At 33.9% G+C, this 15,213-nt stretch overlaps 1 protein-coding gene across 1 annotated transcript; it reads left to right on the forward strand.

The window, feature by feature from the left end:
- The first annotated feature begins 5,924 nt into the window (after positions 1-5,924).
- On the forward strand, positions 5,925-13,135 carry LOC128549575 (integrin alpha-V-like). Its single transcript, XM_053526573.1, has 7 exons — positions 5,925-6,322; positions 6,767-6,941; positions 7,841-7,981; positions 8,756-8,875; positions 9,798-9,887; positions 10,277-10,396; positions 11,629-13,135. The coding sequence occupies exons 1-7, from the start codon at positions 6,018-6,020 to the stop codon at positions 11,800-11,802; spliced, it is 1,125 nt and encodes a 374-aa protein (XP_053382548.1). The 5' UTR covers positions 5,925-6,017; the 3' UTR covers positions 11,803-13,135.
- The last annotated feature ends 2,078 nt before the right edge of the window (positions 13,136-15,213 follow it).

Here is a 15,213-nt window from a genome sequence, read left to right on the forward strand (position 1 = left end):
TTTTATTTCAGAGCGGTGAGCCCTTTTTGCGCATGCCCCGGGAAAGTTTTTAATAGGGGGCACGCGAATTACGCAATTTTTTGCATGCCAGCCGCATTTAATGTTAATACATAATATACTGATTAAAATTTAGAGTAGTATCCACGGTTAAAAATATATCATGAAAATTGTTTCGTTCAAATTTAGTTAAACCCTATATACCGGAGTCTGTAATTTAAAACACTGGATTTTTTCCCTTCGATTACGTAAATTTCCCTATGTTTTTTTAGGATTTTCCGTTCTTAGTTCTCCGTTGTACTTTCGGCAATCTCCCGGGTGATTGAAAAAGAATTTTTTATGGGCCGAAGGGTGCGAAACCGAAGTAAATACGTTATCATGGGAAATTGCGATGTCAACACGGGGCCATACGTGTTTTGTTTTGGATAATAATTTCCAAACATATTCCCGGGGAAAAAATCTAAAATATTGGTTGTACCCTTTTCTCTAGAAACCTAACCATAGATTGAATACTAAAAAGTCCACCCAAAAATTCTAACACGACCCGCTAAAAATCTACGTATTTTACTTGGGTTTTTTTGCAATAAACCGACTTTTAAAATATGCGTGCGCCCCGTGCTTTGGCCATTCCATTTATAAAATGGTGTAAAGCTTTCCCCAGAAACTAACGTCGTCAACCTTACGCGGGAGGAATTTCAAATCAAATGTGCTGCGTAGCAGCATTGTAATTTACATTTGATGAAAATATTCCTCTGTTTTTTTTTCCCGACTTTATTTGAAGGAATCGAAAAATATAAATTAATATATTAATCGTAGAATTTTCTCTCGTTTTATCGTCTTATGAGTAGAAAATATATCTTCAACCTTCGTGAATATCCTTGCATAAAAAAATCCAAACTGGGTTTTTACGAAAAAACCCTTTCTTTTATACTTATTTTGTGAAATGGGTTTTTTATCTTAGGAATCCTGGAAAATATTTTGAAATGTTTCACAAGAAGAGATTATTTTTTTAAAGGTAACCTTTCAAATTGATAGAAAATTTTTTAGTACATATTGTTTTTTTAAAATGTTAAGACTTTACGAAATATATAACTTTGTCGTGGTTTTTTGGGGGTCTCCATACCCGGGGTTAAATTCCCAGTTTGAAGCACTTGCCCTTACCGTATTGGTTCGAAACCCCCCTTTAAAAATTTTGAATTCGGATAATTAAAGGGGAAGCAGGGAACTGCACGAAGGAAAGGGGTGGCTAGAGGGGGGCCTGTGGTTTTTTTTTGCCATCTAAGTTGGGGAAAAATAGCCAAAGACATAATTTGTTCGGTGTATCAAATGTCTTTTGTTTTTTCAGTTATGGGATTTTAGACCCTCCCAGTTTTAAAGGGAACCAGCCGTATGGAATTCGGAAGTGCCCTCGCTAACCTTGGCGACATCAATTTAACTTTTACGAGGGTTTTACATCCGGAATTTTTGGAAAATTTTTCCTTCAATGAAAATAAAAATTTTTTTGTTTTAAGCCTTTGAAAGACTGCCCTTTCATAAAAACTTTTAAAAAACTGAAAGTAATTGATAAAATTTTTAAAATTGGGAAAAACAAAGCTTTGTAGTATTTGGTCCTTTGGTATTTATTGGGAAAGTGCAATTAGTTTTTTATCAGTATTTATAGTTAATTAGAAATGGCTTTATGTTGACATGCTACTAAAGTTGCTGTTGTTGGGATGGTTTGTTTTTTTTTGTTGGTGGTGGTGGTAAAATTTAAATTAATTTCCTTGCAACACTCTAATGTAAGTACAAAATTTGGATACTGGGCCCTGTTTAGAATTTAAGGCACTAGCATGTTTTTTTTCATTCTTTCAGATATTGCAAAAGGTGCACCCATGAAAAAAAATCTAAAAGGGGGTGTGTAAATTACAATGGCTACCAGGGGGTGTTTGGCCAAAACTCCAGCGTATACTTTCTTCGGAAATTTACACGGGTTTCAGGTTTTGGTATTTCAATTTCATCTGGAAAAGATGTGACTTGACAATATCAAGGTAGGGAACCCGATTAAAATTACACGTATCCTTTATTGAAAGGTTTGCAGGTCAAAGTTTTTACTTTCTAACTATTTAGTGGGTATGATAACACCCTCAAAATATCCCGGCAAACCTGTATTTTAAAATCACCCCTTTGGGAAAGATAAGAATTGGTCTCTTTCATGTGTTTTTTTTAAGGGTTTAAATTCCGTAAATTTAAAGCTCTCCCCCAGAAGTTTTTTCTGTTTTATTTCAAAGGTTTCCACTTTCTCACAATATTGTTGGTTATTAAATTTTAATGATAGAAGAATATCTGCAAATACCTTACGTTTAATTGGTTTGTGCATCAGTCACTTTTAGGGACCACTTTTTTTGGATGTTTTAGTAAATTAGTTTCTCCTAAAATGGGGAGTTCTTGCTTAACATGTCAAAATCATGAAAAAACTTAAACAGGAACCCCCCCCCCCCCAAAAGCGATCTTTAAAAGCAGATGGTCTCGTTTTTTAAAAGGGGATCTTGAATGGTCCTGTTTATGGAATGCTTTGCAAAATTTGTTTAATTTTAGATTGGTTATTGGGTTTCCCATCTCTCAACCCAAACCCCGGGAATTTTGGGCAACCCTAGTCCCTGGCTGCCCCGATGGATGTGCTACAGTAAAAATTAATTACAAAATTATCGAGGGTTTACAATGACAAGCGGCTCTATCATCGTTTGTTTTCCGGACGTGGGTCGCCGATGTATCACATTTGTAAATAATATATTTAAGGAATGAGAATCCATTTTGTTATTTTTTCGTTTAATATAATCTTGTTGGAGTTAGTTGGAAGGAATTTTAACCCTTTCCCATGGGGCAGTTCGAGTGTATGAAAAAAACGCATGTGAGCGACAAACTATGATTTTTTTGAAAAGCAATCCTAAAAAAGAATTATAAAATTGTTTCAATTGTAACCGTTATTAAGGGGGTTATACCTACCACAAGATATTTGCCAATTTTTTTGCCATTTTATGTGGTTTTTCTTTTCCGGACCCTCTGTGACGTTTGACGTATGACGTCTTTGTTTTTGCGTACATTTTGGGGGCCCAAATTTTTTCACAGGGAATTTTTAATTAAAGGGTTTGGATAATGTTAATTTTTGAGAAATTTGATTTATTTTAGAACTGAAAGTGACCATCGTCTGATGTGGGGGGGAAACGAGCAGCCCAGAATTGTATTTGCTGCAAAAATGAAGCCTTTGTCACGTGTGTTAAGATGTTAAAAGGGGGTCTTAGATGTTCAAACCCCGCGCATACGACAAAGGGAGATCGATTTGAATTTCTAAATCACGCGTTAATTAATACCAAAAAATGTGTCAATTTTGGGTCGTAATGCTTATGCAAAAAAAAAGCAAGACGCATTTCAAAGTTTTGTGTTTGGTTAGAAAGTGTTAAATAGATGGGTCATTTTGGCAAATTTTGCCATTATTATAAAAATCTTTCACTGGGCGAAGGTCGACAATGGGAACCCTTTTTTGGGGGTAACGAGGGGTCTGTGAGTTACGGCAAAATAGTTTCTCGACAGCAGATGTTCTTTCCTTACCTTTGACAGTGATTTTTTCTTTTCTTTTTACAGTATAAAATATCTTCAATTTAAAAAAAAAATTTTAAAATTTACGAAAGTTTTCGTTTTTAGAAATATTTTTGAGCGTATGTGTTTACAATTTTATTATAAAAATTTCAACAAAAAGAGTTCTTCGTCCGTTAGTAAACGGTTGTTTCCCCCCGGCAAAAAAAGGGGAAAATCAGTCCGGGGACAAGAAAAATGTCTGTACTGCATGTTGATTATGTTTCCAACAGTTATTATTCACAAAACTGCAAAATCTCAATCCTTGATTAAATTATTATATAAATATTAGTTTTGAGAACTGATTGTAACAATCAGGAAAAAAAGAAAAAAAAAAAAAAAAAAAAATAAAAGATATTTTAAAAAAAAAAAGGGAAAAGTAACATTTAGAAAAAAGAAAAAAAGGGGAAAAAAAAAAAATTTTTAAGTAAAAAAAAAGAAAAAAAAAAAAAAAAAAAAGGATTGAAAAAAAAAATTTTAATAAAAAAAAAAAAAAAAAAAAAAAAGAAAAAAATTTTTTGAAAAAAAAAATTTTAAAAAAAAAAAGGGCGAAAAATAAAGAAAAAAAAAAAAGATAATTTAAATGAAAAAAAAAAAAAAAAAGGGATTTTTAAAAAAAAAAAAGCGAAAAAAAGGGGGGGAAAAAAATTTCAAAAATAAAAAAGGGGAATATTAAAAAAAACATTTTTTTAAAAAAAGGAAAAAATGAAAAAAAAAAATTTAAATGGAAAAAAAAAAAAAAAAATTTTCCAAAAAAAATAGGGGAAAAAAAAAAAAATTATTTTTAAGTAAAATAAAAAAAAAAAAAAAAAGAAAAGAAAAAAAAAAGGAAAAAAAAGAAAAAAAGGAAATTAAAATAAAAAAAAAAAAAAAAAAAAAGGAAAAACAGAAAAAAAATTGTTTAAAAGGAAAGGATGGGATAAAAACCAAATTAAGGTTAATTTTCATAAAAATTTGATGTGAAAAAGATCATTGCTTTCCCCTTTTAAATCAATTCGGCACGGGTAAAATAGGTATGTTTGTAAGCAGAGAAGGGTTCTTAATACTAATTTCGACCCTCACTTCAGTTTAAATTACCCTTAAATTTAAAGACTTTTAACCTTCTTTTTTAAAAAGCTTTTAGGGCTATAAAAAAGTTAATTTGACAAAACGAAATTTTTCCCTTCAAAAAAAAAAAAGTTGCACACTTCAATACTTAAAAACCTCTTTTTGCCATGTGCTTATAATTAAATTAGAGACAAACAATTCAAAAAGGTTGGGTTGAAAGCTAATAAATTTTTTGCAGAATAAAAAACCCCATTGGCTTTCCAGAAGAAATTTCAGAGAAAGGAGTTTTCAAGGGGTAGAACGCTTCTTTTAGTTAAAGTGTCCGTCTAAATCCATACCACATCACCAATAATTGTTTTTGTGTTATTTTTCCTCTCGACGCTGCAAACACTGGGGTTAATTAATAATTAGACTATAAACAGTTATTTTATTGCAAAAAATTCTGTATGCTTTTCCCTTGTTAAACACGCTTAGGGTTTTTAAATGACCTCCGTTAACGTGCGGTGACGTAAGTTTTTTTTTTGCGACAAAAAAGAGTGCACCTATTTTAATCACTTTTTAGATTAAAAACTTTTAGAATCGACATATTTATTTTGCAAAACCGTGTTTCAACACTATTTTTACAAGGGGGGTATTTTCGCGAACAAATAATTTCACTCGGGCTGCGCCTTTTGAAATTATTTTTAACCCGACGTATAACCCCCAATCGTGCATAAATAATGTTAAAAATTTTTTTTTTTCTATAAATTATTTCTTAAATAACGTCGCCGTTTAGTTCCCGTTCTCTTCGTTTTTAAAAAAAAATCGGTTTTGTTAGAATGATTCTTATTAAATTTGAAACCGTTTGTCAAAAAGCTGTATCAAAATTTTTTATTTAAAAAACAATCAGTCTAAAAAGGCCCAATTTGTTTTTTATTATTATTATTAAAACAAAAAGATGAAACTGAGCTGTATTTTGCAACAAAACACCATCTGAGCCGCGCCCTGAGAAAACCCAAAATAGTGGCTTTGCGACCCCATGGTCCAGACCCCTCAGTCTGGTCAGGATCATGCTGTTCGCTTCAAAACCTGGGTCCATCTGGGCGCAAAACCCTATGTTGGTTTTCCCCTGGGAAGGTCATTTTGATGGGGCATTCTATTTTTACAACAACTTTTTTTTTCACAGCTGCAGTTTAGAAAAGATTGCCCCAAAAACTTGTGCGAACGAATCTATCTCCTGGCCGAAGCAAAAAACACAACGTTTTGGTACTTCTAATTGGAAAAACCCGGCCCTTTCTATTTATGTAAAAGTCACGAAAACTGGAGACTCATCTTACGGATCTGTATTCTATGTGGTCTATCCGCAATACCTTAGCTACAAAAACATGAAAAAGTTCCGAGGAGAAAACGACGTCACGTGTTCTTTGATTGACAGTAAAAATAATGATACAGACATAGTTTTGAAAGAAGAAGAATCGGCCATATCATGTTTGTTTGGAAATCCGATGTCAAATGATACAGGTGTCGGCTTCCGGTTGTTTATGAAGGTTCCGATTTCCGTTGTTAATGATGATTCTACAATAATGCTTCGCATGCGTGTGACAACCTTGAGCGAGGAGCTTGAACCAACGGACAACAACCAGACAATCACTATTAATTTACGCCATAACCTAGAAGCCACGTTTTCAGGGTAAGACATTTGTTCTCCCGGTGATATTTTTAATTAAGGTGGGCGATCCGCAGTAACAGTCGGTATCTTCGGTTCAATTTACGTGTTCTCCCGATGCAGTTTCAGCATTCTCCAGATTTGATGACGTCATGGCTGACGTATGCCGAAATCGCATACGGAAAATACGTAATTACACGGAAACTGCCGATTGACCTTATGGATTCTCTTCCAGAATACTTTATTACGTAGATGTTTCCTACTTGGAAAATGTTTATACATGTTATGCAGAGTTTCATCATTATTGGTCTTTAGTTACCTCTTCTTACCAAACATACGGTATCAGTATTATTCTGTGAAAGATATTCAATAGATGTGTAGTAAATGTAGAAATTTCATCAATAAGAAAAACACTGAAATATTTTCCAACAAATAAGCGTTTGCAGCTGGTCTTCTTTTTTTTTACAGAATATCAACACGAGAACAGATATATCTGGAGGAAAGTAAGGACACATATGATATGGAAAATATATATGAGTTATACAATAAAGGCCCAAGCATTATGCAGTCAGCAATTGTAGATATCTCGTTTCCACAGTTACAAAGTTCCAACAAAGCTCTTTTGTTTCTCAACAGAACTGAGGTAAAACAATTATATTTTTATTTATGACTGTACACATCAAACGTAGTTAGAATTGCAATTTCTTTAGACCTGTATTGTCGTTGTTAAATAGCTCGGTCGATATGTGTGTGCTCTTTTTTTGTCTTTGTTTATGATTTTATTTGTCTTGGTAACACTAAGAAAGGTAATAATAATAATAATAAATAATTAGATGAGATGGAACATAATTATAAGAAACATCTAGGTATACTTAGATTTGTGAAATGTTTTAAATAATGCTATGTAGCGGAAGCAATATATCGGCCCGAATTTAGACTCGATGTTGTTATCGTATTTGATGGTTTGGATTTCTAGGTGTGTCCATGAAATGTTACTGTATAATAGAGTTCCACTTAAGCCAGTGTTAATTTGTGTGATAGTGTTGCATATTTCATTATTTCTTAAGAAATTACTTACTCGAACCGAGTCTTCCATAATTTAGCTTTTTTTCATTTTTACACTTTAAAGGACATTCTAAATACTCACGAAAAAATAGGTTATTGAGACATTTGCTCCTGTCAAATGTAGATTTTAATTCCAAATATTCATCATTTTTGTTTTCTTGCTGGAAGTATATGTGTAAATCTAGATAATTAACCTAAAGGCTGATTACCCATAATAACAATCGGCAAATTACAATATTATCCGTATGCGATTTCGGCTTTCTTTGGTTTTTACGGAAAGCCATGTAAACATTCAGTTATATTTTTGCACGAAGAATGCCGAATTGCCTGACGAGATTACGTAATCACACGGAAATTGCCGGGTGACAGTACGGAACCACTACCTTATATACCTTGATAACAAGTAGATTAATTTCTTCTCATCATATTATAGCGTATGTATGTTGTTTACCTTGTAATATACTATATTCATTTTAGATTCGATGTGAACAAAATTGTGAAGCCAAGTGCAGTCTTGTAGCGGAATATACGACACCAGCCATATACTCCTTCTTCAAAGGCCGACTTGTATCAAACACGGAGAAACCAGAAACGGCGCTGTCAGATATTCAGAATAATGTATATATCATTTAAAATTACAAATAAAATTTATAATACCATTACAATAATTCGAAACTGAAGCCATAATGTCAGTAACATTTTTTTTCCTCATTTGCTTATTTATGCCAAAGAGAATGGTATAAATATGCTACAAGAACGAACTCACCTATAGATCTGAAAACTACGGTTGTGCAAAATGGCCAGATTTCCATATGGATTGATAATTATTTAGTTAGGCTAGTTGTGAAATTAAGGCCCTGCAATTTAGCTGCTTATTCACTTAGATTGTTTAAGTTAGTAGGCCCGTAAATACAATCGCCATTTTCCGTTCCTTCACATATTTCCCGCATGAGATTTCGGCATTCTCCGGTGATTATTGAAAAATAATTTTCTGTTTAAACGGAAGAATACGCAAAAATACGGAAATTGCCGATCGTCACAACGGGCATATGAGCCGCACCATAAGAAAACCAACATAGTGGCTTTGCGACCAGCATAGATCCAGACCAGCCTACGCATCCGCGCCGTCTGGCCAGGATCAATGCTGTGCGCTTTCAAAGTCTATTGCAATTAGATAAACTGTTAGCGAACAGCATGGATCCTGACCAGACTGCGCGGATGCGCAGGCTTGTCTGGATCCATGCTGCTCGCAAAACCACTATGTTGGTTTTCTCATGGCGCGGCTCGTATTATCTTGAAGTAAAGTGTATACATCTAATACACAGGATTTGAAAACTATTATATCTATGGAACTATTTGAACCCACAGTAATTTTATATTCTTTCAATTTAGGACTGTAAACAGCAGAAGTGTTCCAAATTCGTTTGTGCCATTTCTAATATACAACCAAAGACTGGTGCAGTTATTTACATGAATTATGTTATAGACAGGAGTATCGAAGGTGGAATGAAGGTAACCTTATATTAAATACAATGTAATTACAAACAAGGACGATGATATACAATGGCTTTCCAAAAAAGAATCAATCTTAAAAACATATGTGTTTACACACAGGGTCAGTGATATATGCAACGTCATTGCAAACAGTGTCTATAATGAATGCAGTATCATTACAACAAGTTCGATGATATATACAATGTCATTACAACAGAGTCGATGATATATAGAATGTCATTATAAACAGAGTCGATGATATATAGAATGTCATTACATCAATGTCGATGATATATAGACTGTCATAAAAGCAATATAATCGATGATATATAAATTGTCATTAGAAACAGAGTCGATGGAAAAGCTATTTAATTTCAGTTTTAATAAGCGACTCTTTTACAATTTTGGTGGGTAAAAACAGTCCGCTTCATATTTGTAAAACAATACAGTTTCTGAAAACGGCCTGTTCTATTGACATCTTGAAAACATTTCCTGACACATAGCAAAATGTTGTTTCAAATAAAAAAAAGCATAAGAGAACCTCTAGATACCGAGAAAGAGATATTTTGACTATCAATACCATTTTCAACTTTTTTGACACGTGACCAAGCGAAAGTGTTTGTCAGGTCATGTGATCGCGCTGATACGGCAGCGTGTATAACCACGATATTGTCAACCCTCGGAACAGAATGTTACCACTCGCCCCTCGCCTCGGGTGGCATTCTGCCCTTGGGTTGACAATATCAATATCACACACGCCGCCATATGATATTTATACAATATTTTCAATTCAGTTATTGGCAAAAATGAAATCGCAGTAATGAGCAGTAGAGAGAACCGAATGCATTGTAAAAAGCATGTAAGAAGGGTTGCAAAGGGTAGTTAATGATGTATTCAGACTTTGTACATGTAGAACTTAACGTATCTTTATAAATTTCAGGAAGGAAAATCAATGACTCTCATCTCAACTGCTATGGTTCAGATAAACAAAACCAACCTTATCAGCAATCAGACAGAGTTTTTACAACAGGTAAAAAAACGTTTATCAGTCATAAATAAAAGAACAAACATATCAAATCAATCTATAACACTACCAGCAAATTTGTCTTTTAAGCTCTTTTGTGCTAGTACAACGCATTCCTTCACAAACAGAATCTTGTAAAATGCACGCGACGTATGTATAAGAGGCCAATCAACATTTGATCTACCTATGAGACTGGCAGAAAAACATAAAACCTGCATTACGAAAAACGAGCACACCTTTTGACTAGAACAAAAAGAACCTGCAATACGAACGATGCGAAGAACGCGCCTTTTTAATTAAAAATATTTAGATTATGTTTATTTTGTTGGTTACTAAACGATGAAACTTTCACATTTTTATTATGTTTTAATGATTATTTTCAAAATTCTACACAGCTCAGTACTACAGTAAGGAAGAGAGCGCCTATTAAGGAGGAAATTCCATGGTGGATTATACTTGTCAGTGTTCTTGGCGGTATTTTGCTTATAGCTCTGATTGTTCTTGTACTCTGGAAGGTAACACTTTATCAATTTTCTCAGTTTACACAATGTACATGGTGGTAATAAGCGCATAATTGAAATGTATATGTACTACTGATGTAAATTAGCTTACTATGTATAGCATAGCTTAACATATTTTTATGATATACAAAACTGAAAGGAATAAAATTTAGATAGATTTTTGTTTTTTCAAAAAAGTTGGTAATACATTTTTACATAATATATTCAGAAATGTAATGGAGTGATTTTGATTTTAGGTAACAGAATTCTTTTTTTTCCTTCTGAAATTTAAAAATGATTTCTAAAGATAACATACAGCGCAAGTAACTGTAGGCCACGGGGTATTTTCTAGCATAAAACTTCTGTTTTTCTTTTCGTGGGTATTAGTATTTTAACATGAGACGTCACAAGTGACCGGGTGAAAATCAAGTTAAGGTAATGGATCCTTTGTGACAACGAGCAATTTACGTAACTTCCGGTATTCTTCGGTTTTTAAGGAAAGCTCTGTGCACGTGGGGATAAAGGTAGGCACGAAGAATGCCGAGTTACTTCACGAGATCACGTAGTCACACGGAAATTGCCGAGTGTCATTACGGGCCCACTGCCTTAAATATGTGCATAATTATAATTTATGTGGGAATCAGCTATTTTGTTTTCTTTAAGGAAGCAAAAAAAAAAAAAAGCAAGCACACCGGCATAATATAAACTTATAATTTTGTTATTATGTCTCCCACCACATAGTGGTGTGCGAGACATATTGATTTACTCCTGTCTCTCTCTGTGTGTGTGTGTGTGTGTGTGTGTGTGTGTCCCAAATCCTGTCTGAACTCTAAGTAGAACAGTTTCCCATCCGATCTTCACCAAATTTGAACAATATGTGTTTAACAACACGTCCTCGGCAATGTTCGATAACTAGCCAGATCGGCCCAGGTACTTCGGAAGAATGGCCCTTGAAAATACCAAAAATACTGATGCCAGTGATACATGACTTGGTGCATGGTCTGTCACAAATCTTGTTCGCAGTCTAAGGCGAACAGTTCTCACATGATCTTCACCAAACGTAAACAAAATGTGTTTGACAATAACTCCTCGGCCAAATTAGATAACTAGCCAAATCGGCACAGGCACAGGCACTTCGGAGTTATGGCCCTTGAATTACCGATAATACTGATGACAGGTGATTAGGCAGTTGTGTGAGACATGCGCTTTTCTCAAAAGCAGCTATATTTATTTTATCTTCTCCTTAGGTTGGATTTTTCAAGCGGAAGAGGAGAGATGAGCTTGAAAAGAGAAAATCACCTGCTCCTGATTCTGGAAATAAAGTGAATAATGAAAAGAAGAGGGATTCATACACTGATAGTGAAGGAGGAATTATAGACAATGAAATTCCACCAGCGAATAATGAGAAGGAAAAATATTGATGGTAAACAGGTTTACCTGGTTGAACACACATGGGTATTTAGAATGAAACCTAATTGATCGGTCCAAGGGGCTACAGGACTACGTATGTGTCAGAAAAGAACAGCAAACAAATTGCTTCAAACATTTATTGTTTATAGTGGTACTCTCTATGATAAAACTTGATTTTTATTTTACGTTAATATTATTTATATTTTGTGCTTTTCTTTGAAAAAAAAGAAAGATTACATGTATACAAAGTATCCATAAGATAGTATACAACGCCTACTCGATGTGGTAGTTACTATACTAATCTATATTTATATTGTTATATTTTCACAGTTACGATTGCTGTTAAACTTTCACAAGTGTGATTGCTGTTAATTTGTTTGTTTTGGGTTTAACGCCGTTTTTCAACTATTGCTGTTAAACATGTACAGTCACGATTAATGTTAAACTCATTTACAGTCACGATTAATGTTTAACTCATTTACAGTTACAATTGCTGATTCACTAACTTACAGTTAAGATCAATGTTAAACTTATTTACACTTACAATTAATAGTAAAATCATTTATAGTCATGATAAATGGTAAATTCATTTACATTTACGAATAATGTTAAACGCATTTACAGTTAAGATCAATGTTAAACTCATTTACAGGTACGATTAACTTTAAACACATTTACATTTACGATTACTGATAAACTCAGTTACAATTCTTACTAATGGTAGATTTGTTTTACATTTACGAATAATGTCTAACTCATTTACACTTACGATTAATGTTTAACTCATTTATAATTGCGATTAATGGTTAACTCACTTTACCGTTATGATTAATGGTAAAGTATTTTGCAGTTACGATTAAACCTTTCAGTGCTAAGTTTCTATAATGGACTTGTCCATCTTTAAATTTGGACAGTGCAGTTAACTGTTAAAAGGGGTGCTTACTAAAAAGATACTGACAGAATGGCAAACAGTGCAGATATTTATCAGACTGCACGGATGTGCAGGCTTATCATAATCTACACTGGTCGCAAAGACAGAGTCATTCGTGTCCAGCATGGTAAGGGTTAATGTTAAACGCAATAAATTTTTACACTTACAATAAACAGTTAACTACCCAACAGCTTCTATCACTGGTAAACCCATTTAGGGTAAGGATTGTTGTTAAACTCAATGTAAATATGTTTACAATTACGACAAATGTTATACTCATTTACACTATTGCCTGTCTTATTGTCTCAAAGTGTCATGTTGTTACTCTTTATTTTAGATTCCATGTATCATATATGTAACAACATACAGAAGTGTATTTTTCTTTTCTGATGCCTGAATAAACATGATCTGAGCTGTTGTGATAACCTACCCCTCCCCCCCCCCCCCCCCCCCCCACCCCACCCACCGTCACATATCCGTAATCCATCGTCAAAAATAATACTAATAACACTGCAGAGGTTGAAATTTAATTTGCTTAATGTTAATGAAACTTGGTAATTATAATTTTACCTTTAGTAGGAAATCTGGGGTAAAAGCTAGAGAAATTAACGTGAAGATCTTGTTAAAACTCTAGGGGCACATTTTCTATTCGATCCTCATTAAACTGTGACAGAATGTTTAATTCTATAAAATCTACTAGTAGGTAATTTTCAAAACTAGATTACGATATCAAAATTTACATCGGTAGATTAGATCAGTGAAAACACCAACGCTTTTATTTCTCTTGATGTCACATTTTCTAAAAAAAATCATAAATATTTGCAAGACAAGAACGAGATTACAGATAACACATTGGAAATAGGTTCTTAAAACAGTGCACAGATAAATTTGCAAAGTAAATGAATATGCTGAAAGCGACGTAGGAAGTATTTATCTAACGGTCTTGTTTTTTGTATTAACGTGACTTTTAATACTCTTTGAATCATAGAATACCTTCGCTTTTCGTTCTGTGTTGATAAAAGTTTGTCTCACTTCAAAGTTCAACTTAACTGACTTTGATAATATTACAAACTTCTTGACGTCTTACAAAATAAAAAATAACAGTATTCTTTGAATGTAGAAACATGAGTATGGTTGATATTGAAACGTACACGGGGTCTGCTAGCCCGCACACACTTCAATATCCAAACGTGGGTTCTTCTCAAACACACGTGGGGGAAAATAGTGAGATTTTTTGGAGTAAATTATACGGACACCTGAAATAAAGTTATAACACAATAATTTATTTATATATCATTTCACAAACAATATAATCGGATATGGTTAATCTGTATAATGGCCCTGGTTCCTCGTCTACCTCTGGTCAGGAATGTTCGTCTGTTCGTCTGTGCCAATTAGAAGTTCCACATCTAGATGTAGTTCCAGAAATTCTAAGAGTAAAGAAAGGCTTGACAAAAACAGTGTCACGACTTGCCTTGTTAACATAGGAGGCTTGACAAAAACGGTGTCACGTCTTGCCTATACGGTTTTATCAGGAAATCTGGTTGATACTGGCTCTCGGAATGAATGAAAGGCTATATAGTTGAAAGGAATCTATCTATGTTAATTTTAAATATGGTTCTCTAGAAAGACAGATTATATTGTATATTAAATTAAGAAGTATCTGTGCTCGACCGGTAAAATGGTCCTAGGTTTGTTAGATAGGTAGTGGATCTTTATTATAGATATAAAGATATAAGGTTCTATCTAGTCTTGGATTTGGTAATTTTATATAGGACTTTATTATATTTTCGTAGGTTTATGGAATACTGACAAACTGTCAAACCCTGCCATAGATTCTAGGCAATCTTGTACTATGGTTACTGTACCTTCTTGGTAGCTGCATCCATAGGATGTTTTGGCATTTAGGAATTAGGATAATAGTGTAGTGGCTAGCACAAATTCTAACCGGGTACTGACGACAGTGCCAGGGTCTGCCAGCTATTTATAGTCTCAGAGGGGTGGCTACATTGGTATGGGGTGCCAAGCTTGGCAGAGTCGTCATCTAGTGGATGACGTCAGCGCGCGTGCGGCAGAATTTTAGCCCTAGCCGGATATGGCATCTATGTTTGGCGACAGGTGGCTAATTAGTATTTCTTCGTCTCTAATATGGCTCGTTTAATATCTAAAGGCATTATAAGTTCAGAAATATGTTCAGGAGGGATTGATCTCTTGATCCACATCGGGTATCGGTATGAGGACGGTCTCATAACATAATCGAGGTACGAATATTATAGTGTACTAATTTCGGATAAACTGTATCCGGACGTAAAATGATGATTGCTTAGTCGTTACAATATTGATTGGCCAAACAGACAGACAGAGTAAATGTATAAAAGTGGAATACTAGTTATTGTTTATAAACGACAAATAGTGCGAATCTTTGTCTTTACTTTTTAAAGACACTGAAATAAAAGTTTAACGAAATATTTTAGAACATTTTGATGCCTTT

This window comes from Mercenaria mercenaria, chromosome 16, assembly GCF_021730395.1.
Source record: "Mercenaria mercenaria strain notata chromosome 16, MADL_Memer_1, whole genome shotgun sequence".
In the NCBI taxonomy this organism is placed as follows: domain Eukaryota; kingdom Metazoa; phylum Mollusca; class Bivalvia; order Venerida; family Veneridae; genus Mercenaria; species Mercenaria mercenaria.